This window comes from Trachurus trachurus (assembly GCF_905171665.1).
Source record: "Trachurus trachurus genome assembly, chromosome: 5".
Lineage (NCBI taxonomy): Eukaryota > Metazoa > Chordata > Actinopteri > Carangiformes > Carangidae > Trachurus > Trachurus trachurus.
The window spans coordinates 8,311,326-8,323,245 of NC_139896.1; the positions used below are offsets into that span (position 1 = coordinate 8,311,326).

The following is an 11,920-nucleotide window of genomic DNA, read 5'->3' on the forward strand; positions in this document are numbered from 1 at the left end:
TTTTTTTTTTTCAGTGTTATGCGCCGCCCCTTTCTGTTGAGGACCTCTACGGGAAAGGAAAGAGGGATTTCCCCCCCAGCCCCTCCGGTAGCCAATCACAGGCGAGCTCTGTGTGTCCCCGGCGCTGTGATTGGTGACATTTCCGCCCAGCTCGGCTCTGATTGGCCGGCGCCGGTGCTCGTAACGCGGAAGGGCCGACCCCCTCAAACAGGGGTGTGTCGTGACGTCAGAGGTAACGAAGAGGTAAACAACTTTGACCGCGTGAGGTTTAAAGCAACACCGTTTTTTTTTCCGCCGCTTGATCTCTGAATCAACGGGAGGAACCGGCGTAAGGGGGGAGGAGGTGGAGGTGGTGGGGGGATTACCGGGCTAACATTAGACACGGTGCGTGGAAACGGCCCCCCTTGTTGTTTGACAGCGCAGTCTCTCTCACGCACCTTGGTTTTTCTTTGTTATGTGGCCACGTTCACTCAGTCAGACCTGTATTTTTTTTTATGTGTTTGAAAATAATCAGCAACACCTCAACCATCGATACCAAGCAGTTAAAACAGTAATAAGAAAACAGCGGGGTGCGAGGCGGTTCGTTTGATGCATTCTGCTTCATTATTTCTTTGACACATTTGCAAATGTGTGTGTGCAGTGAGGCGGGTGTATCGGAGGGGTGTGTCTACTCTGCAGTACGGTGGTAGGCTGGGAGGCGATGCCGCTGCATGGCGATGTTGCCATACATTTGCAATGCATGAGAGATGGCCGAGTGTGCTAAAAATAAGCAACTAAACAAGCCCCCACTACACACTGAGCAAACACTACTGATGATATATAATGTTTATACCCTTCTGAGAACAAAACACACATGTTTTTGCATCGTTTTTTATTCGTTAAAGTGACATTCGCTCATGCATGGCACTTAGAAGCTCTGGCATGTGGTGGAAATGGTGGTGTGTGTATGTGTGTGTGTGGTGTTAGGGCCAGCGGAGGGGGCCTGGGTGAAGGTCAGGGGTGTGTCTGTAATGTAAACACAGTAAAGGCTACAGATACGAAGGGGAGAGAAGAGGGGGAAGGAGAAAGGAGGGCCCCGTCCGGTCCCATGTATCCTCTTCCAGCTTTCAGTCTGGCTGCAGGCTGAAAACTAGAGCTGGAGCTGTGCAGACTGTAAAGAGAAGATGGCTGTCAATTAATTCATGTTGATAATAAGGCAAAAGATAATAGCTTTAAAAAAGACATCTTATATTTTAGAATACAAATAGTTCACTGTTACATCCCATGCAATCTGTTTGGGCTATTTTGAAATTATCTGTGATATTTACAATCAAAAGACACACCTGCAATGCAGTGCACCCAAGTGTGAAAGCAGAGAATGAGTCGGTATCAAGCACAAGAACTTTAAAAAGACACACTGTACCTATCGCTCTCACTGTTTACAAAATGAATGAGAGGGCTAAATAATCACTTCTTTTTTTTCGGTATGAATGTGTAACAGGAATCTTACAGTCTCACAAGTTATTCATCCCCTGCATCGATCTAGCCGTCAGCACAGCACTGCTGGAGCGACTGTATGCTGTACACTGCTGTTCTGCTTTCTAAATCTAAATCCTCTTGCCAGTTCAGCTTGGCCTCCGAAACGACAAGAATTTTCACAACAAACATTCCCTGAATATTCCAGTCCATTCCACATTAGACAGTTATACATTTCGTACCCACTGTGTGGCTGAAGATTACAGGGCCACTCAACAATTAAGGTCACACCATAAAACCCAAGCACGCATGTCAAACTACAAACTTGTTTATGTCTAGGTTTGTATTCTGTCCTAACCTCAGAATTACCATATCCCGAGCCCTTCAGCACCTTAGACATGTGTCATAATCTTATTAACTGTTGATTCATGTGCTGTAACTGGTAGTAAAGTGTGTGGGTGTTAGGTTCATGCTCATGGAGAGTTGATCCTTGTCCTGTGGCTTGGGCCGTCTCCAAGTCTGGCACCAGCGCTGGATCAAGCCGTTCTGCTAACAGGGATTTATTTGGCTCCACAACACCCATGTCAGACATGTATCCTGGCCCAGCCATTTTGTGTCCTCAGATGCTCCGGCCCTTCACAGAGAGCTGGCTTGCTTTTTGGAAACAAGGAGAGTGGAAAACACTTGACCCACTAAAACTACGGGAATTAGTATTCGTGGCACTGGTGCAGAGACATAAATAACTTGAATAACACAGCTCATACTGACATATGCCTTAAAGAAGGCCAGACTTGACTTTGGGATTTTCTTATAGTGCAAAGGAACAATACGGGACACATTTACATCAGTTAAACACACATATTAAACATGCACATGTGGCTACAGACGTAGAGGACATGCGAAATGAGCTGAATTAAAACCATAAAGAAAAACAACTTCCTGAAGTAATGTCCTGCGCAGAGTGAAATTAAAATTACACAACTGCTGATGTGAATGGGAAAGTCTGTTGATGAAACACTGAATAGGAAGGAAATAATCTGTAGTAAATAAACAGACATTAACAGAAGGGACAGTTCTGGCGGTCTGAGAACAATCGCAGAGCCTTGAAGAGAAGCCCAGCTGTGCGTCACATGTATCTACAGTATGTCCCTCTGGCCAGAAGCTGAACATGTTCTATGTTTTTGAGAACTATTATATAGACAAGCCAGCACGCACTGTGTCCAGAGCTACTACGAACCGAAGCCCCCAGTTTCACACACTCACTTAAAGTACCTGAGATCGACTCTAGGAACTAGGCCCAACTCTGAAAGCATGTGCTGATCAGCTGGCAGGTGTCCTAATGGATACACTCACACTTTGCCAGCTCCAGTTTGTAACGTTTCGGTGCAGTACAACATGCATTCCTGTTGTTTTCTTTTAAGAAACCCAGGATATCCTGCGCTGTGGTGCTATACTGTTGTGTTCCACTTACATCTGTCATCATGAGACGCTGTGGTGCTGCACGTCAACATCCACACAGCAGACCTGTGCTTCCCCCCGGGGCAATGCAGACTCTCTGCAGTTTGAATAGATCAATTGAAGATGCCATCACCTTACTCGCCACCACCACACGCTGCCCTGTCACTGTCACTGTCACTGGGACCAGAGGAGCACGGATGTGTGAATACCGTTGATTACAGCACGGCATTCATTATAATTCCCTTCATCCTCGGGGGCCGTGCCTGAGCACCACTATGTGCAACTGAATCCTGCACTTGCTGACAGGCAGACCACTGGTGATGAACATGGGCACTTATGTCACTTGTTTTCAGCACTGCAGACATCCAAGACCAAGTGTTAAGCCTGTGCCACTTCTCCCTGATCGTGTATAACTGTGTGGCACGACACTGCCCCACTTTCATCAGTTTGAGAAAGACACTTAAGCCATCACCACATAGCCACTTAAATGACAGAAATACATAGTAAGAGATAGTACATTTCTTATATAACAATACATTTTCCATACACATGATAAACCAAGCTATTAAAGTGCAGGTTTTAGGCTTAAACCACACAAACAGTGACAGTGATAAGTCTGCATACAAAGCAGAGGTGAGACCCTTTGATGTGGCGCCAGGACAAGTGGGTGAAGGGAGATGATTGTGGACCTCAGGAAGCAGCAAAGACAGGGGAGGAAACACCCTCAACCTCATCAATATGCTTTAAGTGGCGAGTGTCAGCAGTTTCAAGTTCCTTTGGGTCAGCAACAGGGATTAATGTTAACACAGAAATTCAGCACGGCTCCACAGATCCTCTGCACCTTTTGCACGTGCTGCATCGAAGAAGAGTATCCGTCGCAGCTGCATCACCGTGTGGTGTCCAAGCTGCTCCGCCCTGGACTGTAAAGCTGTACAGCAGCAGGTGATGTAAACAGCATAGTTTCTCACAGGCAATAAACGACCAGCCCTCCAGGACATTTACCACAGGAGACACTTGAAGGAGGCCCACAAAATCATGCAGGACCACACTCAAACTCAAATCCCAACCTCAAACATTTAGTCTTGTACCCTCTGGAAAACATTACCAGAGTATCTCTCTCTCTTTTTTCCCCCCAGAACAAGCAGGTTCAGGACCGGATTGTCCTTATCAGCAACCTAATATCACTGCGGTACAGTTCTCTCTTCTTTCTGTATGTACTGTTTTAGTTTGTTACACAGTTTTATGCCATCTTCCACTATCCCAAACTGCTATGTATCCTTTCATGATGATGTTTTATGTCTTATTTATCTCAATATATATTAAAAACATCATGATTTGTTTGTTTAATGTATTTTAATGCTATTGCTGGTCCAAGCAGAGATGAACCAGCAGCAGCACAAGTGCTTTATAATCATCTAAAATACAGAAATGCAGAGAGAGAAAGAGAATAAATTGAAATGGCAAAGAAAAGTACAAGTACCCCTGCTCTACGGCTCAATAATATACGATCAATAAAATAATTAGCAAAGTAATGAAGTGTTTTTCAAAGCATAAATAATTAACAAATGTAAATATACAAATACACACACACACACACACACACACACACACACACACACACACACACACACACACACACACACACACACACACACACACACACACACACACACACACACACCTAACAGGAAGTAGGTGTAGTTAATGACACACAAAGAGTTGTTAATGATTGGGTATTAGTGTAACTTAACAAGTTTTGCTTGAACAAACAGATATTTCCTCTTGTCGTCAAAGTTGTGTGTTGTAGCAAATATTGAGCATTGTTGGAATTCCTTTGTCTTCTTCTAATATTTACTCAAGAGACCAAAGGTTATTTTTCTTTTTATAATTCCTCAGAAGATAGCCAAGATGGGGGGGTGGAGAGGTGGACCCTGTTCCCGGACTCCTGCTGCTCTTAGACTCCGTAAAGCACAGGAATAGCAAGACTTATTGAAAACAGGTATAAACATTTGCTACATGACCAGATCTCATGTTTTATGATGCTGTGAGTCTCGCTGTGATCTTTCATTCACACACGGAGAAATCTTAAACCTCACACCACGGTTCTGTTTTCCCTCGGAGGCTCCCCGTGTGAGCTGCAATATGGAGATCTGACTACTTAAAGGAGGCTATAGTGTGTGGACTATTGAAGCTCCTCTGGTTCCCTCTTCTGGGAGGGCGAGGGACAACACAGAGCCACTCATCACCCATTTACGGTACTATATTATCACACATATATGTCCTTGTGCTATTTACTACAATGGTAAATCTCACAGTGTTGCAGTTGTCAAAGAGCACATAGAGGAAATCAGCCATGAATGCCCGAGTGCCTGCTATAATGCAACTCAGCTAGATCCAAGCAATTACACTGGTGTGTGTCGCCTTTATTATTACAGCAACTAAGGTAAATTAAATAAGATTGAAGACTTAAAAAGGTGACACATCAAATTATATCTCTCAAATGCATCACATGGTGAGGGCAAAGCTGGAGTGAGAAAAAAAAACACCATTATCTATCTAATTATTGGGTGCAAAGGGAACACCTAATTGTAGAGACTGTGAATAGTTGGTGTGTGGCTACCAAGAATCCAGTCCCATTCACATTTAACACAAACCAGTGAACATTGTACATGTTTCTTCATTTTTAAACAGAGTCTAGAGATATGTACAGTATGCATTTCTCATTATGAAAACATGTAGTCTGACTCATAGTTACTCGTTTAAAGCTACTCTGGAAGAAACCACAGTTAGATGAATGATAGGCATTTATTCCATTTTTCACATTATTACCTGACACAGTAAATAACACAGGACAAACAGAGACCAGACAAATCTGACGAGAGACAGGCATGACATAAATTACAACCTACAGAACAATAGATTCTCATTTTTTAGTTTTAGCCATAACTCAGGTTGCTCTACAGCTCTGACTGGGTCAGCGTTTCTTCTTTGTTGTCAGGTGGCACCTTGTGTGCATCATTTGTTTTGTTTTTTATTGTCATCAAGGTCCCAGGGTGGAGGTATTGTGCATATGTTCCTGCTGAGTGTCTGTACAACAAACCCAGCTCTGTCATACATCGCTTTTATTGCAGTGGAGAGTGAAGAGAGAGTGAAGAGAGAGTGAAGAGGCAGTGCTTGCTGCTGGGAACAGGGCCATCTGGTCCATTTTATCATTTCATTTGCCCCCAGAGATGGACTGGGTGATAGACCCGCAGAAAGGTCCATTTGACCTATGTATTGAGCAGTGGTTGGAGTGAAGCCAGGACAAGCAGGACACCTCTAGGGCATGCTACTGCTCCAAGATGCACCACAGATCGGCCTATAGGGGCATCGTGGAGTGGTCATGTAATGCCCTGTTATGGTGTGCTGCCACAGGGAGGCACTATAGGGGCATCAGGGGTGGGAAACCATACACATCACCCTCTCTTTTTTTTCACCTCTGGGGTGGTGTTCAAGCCTGTTGCTGCAATTTAGGAGCAGAAAGGACAGATATAAACTGCAGCTACAGAGCTGCACCACAGGCATCGTACTGAGCCCGAGGCACCGTACCACAACACACAGAAGCCACCATCACATAAACACAATGTTTTCAACACTAACTTTGGGACCTCAGCAGAATCTTTTATGTGAAGATAGAAGTTTTACTTTTACTCTGGAAAAACACAGCAAAGACGACAGATTCATGAAAGTTAAAATCACCTTTCAATGATCAATAAAGATAGACGAGGGCATATGTGGCTATAGTTCACACAATTTAATCACATCCCAGCTGTTTTTTTTCTTTCTTTTTTTTACAAAATCTTACATTACATTACACGGTAGTGGAAGATGAGCAGAGAAAATGAATAAAGGGTAATGAGATAAATGACTTCATGATTTATTTTGCATTAATGGCTACGCGTGTGGCTAATTTACACAGAAACACATAGTTTGTTATAGGGACATTATCAATTAGTTCAAACTTAATAACAGCTTGTTCAAGGTCACGTTTACACATCACAGGCTTGCACTTACCTCTGTACAATATAATGATATAGCTCAGGTGGTAGAAGTACAGTAGGTAAAAAACTACTTTGTATTTGGACAAACTGGTGTGACATAGAGTAGCTTGTAGCCAGTTCACAAAATAACATACATTATTTTCTACCTTTATATTACCTATAGCTTATTCTGGGTCAGTTTCTTTTCCAGGCTTATACATTTCCCCCCCATATTATGTAAATGGCAGCAGCTCAGGTGGCGGAGTAAGATAAGGGAAATAGAAATGATGGTTTGTAAGATAAGCTGGAATTACTGAACCAGTAATATTATATGCATACACAGGTGCAGCACATGGTACTGAGCCGAGCTCAGGTGGTGGAGTTCGATAAGAGGAGAGAAAAATAAATATGGGTTGGTCAGATGAATAATCTTTGAATGTTTTTTTTAACCATTATTGCATGGATAAAGATAAATCTGAAGTGTTAGTAGCAGGCAAATGATCTTAGAATGACTAAATTAGTGATATAAAAAAGTGTAGCATACAGTTTATAGAAGTTTTCACATTACATTCTCCTTGATATTTTAGAGTTTTGTAGGTTGTTTTCTGTCCCGATCAGAAGCTCTTAACCCATAACCCATGTTTAGATGGACATACAAAATAATCTTTGCTTAATGAGAGATATTATATATATATGAATATATTAGAGCTTGTTTGTCCATAGCATGACTTCCACTTTACATGTCAGCAGAGTAGGCCTATAGACTTTCTCATACATTTAAGCAAATTGCAATATTTTTGGGATAGCCTAGTGTGGAAAAGAGTGAAGTGCAATTAGGTGGCACTGGCAAAATAAGTGACACGAAAACTTGAATTTGTAAATGAATTGCTCTGGGTGACCTACCAACCTTTTGCAAAATAATTGGGAAAAAACTGTAATTGCAACAGCACAAGAGGTCAAGAGGTGAATTGTCTTTTTGGTATAAGTGCTATGAGCTCAAAGATACTAATAATAATGATAAAATAAAATAGAGGGAAGGAAATAAAGAGAATTTAGCAGACAACCTAAGTTCCTTCACTGGTTTGATCTTTTTGATCTCAATTTATGGACTTTATCTAGTCTTATTCTATGCAAATATAAGCAAGTATATTTTAAAATAAATTGTTATTGATCTATCATTTTTCATTTTGTGACCATTAGAAACAATTAAGTAGCTTTAATCCGTCCATGACATCTCATTTAATGAATTTCACCATCAGAATAGCAAAACCGTGGATTTTTGTTTACGTCTGAGCACTGCTACCATAAAATGAAAGTAAATGACGTAACTCTCAACCAGAAGAAAGTAACGGAGCAGATTCTTCTGTCAAACCTTCACCAATCAATGTGTTTTAGACAACTTCAGTTCCGACTGTCTTTATTAGTTAATAACGTGGTGCACCGCCACCGTGTGCTCCTGCAGATGGACGTGGTGCAGGTTAAAACCAGTCAGGCTAATGGTGATGTAGCACGCGGCGGAGCTCCGTTAACGTTACCAGTTACTAGCATCAGTTAGCTAGGCTAGCTGCAGGGAGCTAACTAGCATAGCACGAATCGAACGTTAGATGTGATTACGATTAAGTTACGACGTTAACCTGTAATGTAACCTTACGTTTATCGGGATACGTAAAGGCATTGTCCACATAAATCAGCAGATGAATAGTACAGAGGTGAATACACACATTGAACTGTGTCGTCTTTTCTCTAAATAGAGTCGGACCCTCCCATTGAACGCATCTGGTCCCATGGTGTAATGGTTAGCACTCTGGACTTTGAATCCAGCGATCCGAGTTCAAATCTCGGTGGGACCTCATCCTTTTAATCTGCTCGACGTAAAGTTTGTGACACCAGTGATGCCGTTTACGGTGGCTCCCATGGCCCAATGCGGCGTAACAATATAGTAATATGCTGTAAACATGTGCGAAGACACGAATATGATGGGGGAAAAAAACTTTCAAAAGTGTTTCTGCGGACATAATGAAGTGGTGGATTCAGCTAATGCGAAGCTTACAGCACTTGTTTGCAACAATACCTGAATCATTTTATGTTTTTGTTAAAATAAACCAAACAAATTGCGTATTTAACAACTTCTAAAGTCAAGAAATATTGAACAAAAGTGTTTCTGTGTCCCCGGAAACACTTTTACTGTTATAATTTGTAGTGTGTTTGAGTTTTTTGTTGTTTTTGCGCTGATCATAAACTACTGTAGGCTATATACTGTCCTCCGTCAGATTCACCTCCTTCATCTGCTGTCAGCAAGTTTTAAAATAGGATATTAAAAATGCACAAACTTTTTTGTGATTTTCTTTTCTTTTTAAGGCAAGGCAATATAGCCCGTTTTTACAAACAGTTTGTCTCAAAGGGCTTTATGGCATCATAACAACATCTGACCTCTGTCCTTTTAGACCCTCACATCCACTGAGGAAAAACTCCATAGAAAACCGTTTTAACAGGGAAAAATCGGAGAAACCTCAGGGTGAGCAACAGAGGAGGGATCCCTCACCCAGGACGGACAGAGGTGCAATAGATGTTGTTACAGACAAGAAAACAGTAAGTAGTTTTCTTTCTTTCCTGGTGATAACAGAGACTCTGTAGATGAATGGAAATTATGTAACTGTTCGACCACTAAAGTTTTAGCATCAAATTTCTAAATGTAGTTTGTTGAAAAGGAGTTGTGATGTTATTTCACTTGTGAAAGACCTTTGTGAAAAGCACAGGTGTTATTAATAACACTAATGACACCGAAGCAGCTAAATTTACTTAATTATTTATCATCGACACATGTTTTGTTTTGTTTTTTGTTGCAGTTCACTGAAAAGAAACTAGCCTATATAATGTCCTCAGTCGCATTTACCTCCTACATCTGCTTTTTAGCAAGTTATAAAATAGAATAAAAATGCACCAATTGGTCTGCAAATAAGTGATATAAAACGTGACTGGAGCTTTTGACTGATGAAGAATGCACTCGTATTTGATTTCATTTTATTGCTTTAATTTTCTTGTCAAATATGACATACATCATTCTTTCTCATTCACCTCAGGGGCCTAAAATATATTACTTCTTTTACATAAAAATCCATTATGAAAAATAATAACTGTGCTGAAGTCATCTAAATACTGTCTGAATTTATAAAAAACAAACAAAAAAACCTCACACACACGCACACACAACACACACACATACATAGAAATACCAAATGACAAAAAGATATCTTTTTAAAAAAGAAAGAAAAAAAACACTCAATCAACAGAAAAGCTTTACACAAGAGTGAAGTCTTTGGCTTGAAGTGAATCTTCTCTCTGAAACATAACTCACTTATTACGTGTTATACTGGGTGGTTAAATAGGCAATAGAAACAAAACAAAATAGAAACAAATTTAGAAACTGACATTAGAAATGTGGAAGTCGTAGATTTCCTCTGGATGTACAGTATGACTTTTTTTTTTTTTTTACTTTCAGTAAATTCAAGTCATGGTCTTTTAAATGAGTTACTTCTCTTGTGAAGCGAAGCTATGCTACCCTGCCTTTTACTTTCATATGAAATCATCAATCATCTACTTGTCAATACAATAAGCTTCTACATCTGTGGTCATCGCTTCAATAAAAATACACACTTCATAGTACCAGTGCAGATTCAATTTACACGTTCTTCTCTGATATTTAAAGTACTTATTAACCTCATTGAATCACCTCCTTTACTCTGTCTAACACTGCATAGGAAGCATTAAATGCGTTTACCCCACTTTTACATCCTGCAACATGACTCTAACGTTCTTCTACATTTCTACATACCATAATCTCTTCAGCTTCATATGTTGATGTAGAGAAACCGTGGTGTTGTAAAAGTGGATAGCCATGCAGTTTTTTTTTTGCACACCGTGTGAAGAGTTTATAACATAAGAACAACAACAAAAGAAAAAAGAAAAAGCAAAAAACAGCAACAATAAAAAAAAATCTCACTTGAATCTCATTTGGCAAAGTTTACCAAAGGTAGGTCAGTCTTTGGTTTATCAAACTATTCCTCTGTAACTCGCATATAAACAATATTTAGCTCTTGGTTTCTCTTATAAAAACAGTCGTACAGCCGAACACAGTCACACACACACACATGATGTACACACACACACACACACACACACTTAAAAAATACAAAAAAACTACAACAAAAAAACAATGCCAGGATCTCTCCCACATCCCCCAATAGTCCAGACTTTGCTCTCTCATCTGCGTAGCTGTGGTCCCAGCATGACTTTGTTGATGAAGTTGACGATGGCCACCGCTGGCTGCTCCGGGTCCATCTCTGCAAAAAGGTGACACACGTTTTCTGTGGCGCTGCCCGTCCTCCGGGCCACGAAACCAAACATCCTGCAGCAAAAAAATGTAAAAAAGAAGACTGTTACGAGAGAGAGAGAGGTCAAAACACCAGAAAGAAAATAGTGTTTGACACTGAAGGAAAAAACTCAAGAGTATAGCCAGAGTGGCAAATCTAATTGTAGTGATTAATTGCCATGCAAACCAAGTCAGAAAAACATATGGTGACACACAAGCACGTACCTGCATGATGTGCAATCAGAATTAGTCCACCTGAAGCACGGGCACACAAATAGAGACAGAGACAAAATGCAGGAAGACATGAATAACAAGGACACAGAGACTCAGTGACCAGCAACACTAGCCTACTCATTCACCTATCAAGAGTCAAAAAGCACACGACGAGCAAATCAACTTATATTTATGAAATATAAGACAATACAAGATGTATTTGTGTAGAAGCAGCAGCAGTAGCAGCAGCAGCAGCAGCAGCAGCATCGAGCACATTTATTGCTGCCTTTCATGAGTGTCCCACCTCTGGTCTTGGGGGTCAAGGCTGCTGAAAGTGATGGTATTGATTGGGTAGTGTCTCCTGAAAAACAGCCTGTGTAGACACAAAGAAAGTACGGTAATCAAA

General features: G+C 41.0%; 1 protein-coding gene across 1 annotated transcript in view; it reads right to left on the reverse strand.

Moving 5' to 3' along the window:
• Positions 1–9,998: 9,998 nt before the first annotated feature.
• The window catches only part of LOC310986554 (tensin-2-like), a 39,645-nt gene continuing 37,723 nt past the window's right edge, over positions 9,999–11,920 (reverse strand). The window contains exons 27-29 of the mRNA XM_083972503.1: positions 11,819–11,887; positions 11,527–11,556; positions 9,999–11,337 (exon numbers count right to left, since the gene is read on the reverse strand). Coding sequence (XP_083828629.1) covers positions 11,193–11,337; positions 11,527–11,556; positions 11,819–11,887 — 244 coding nt within the window. The 3' untranslated portion in view covers positions 9,999–11,192. The remainder of the gene's footprint in view (positions 11,338–11,526; positions 11,557–11,818; positions 11,888–11,920) is intronic.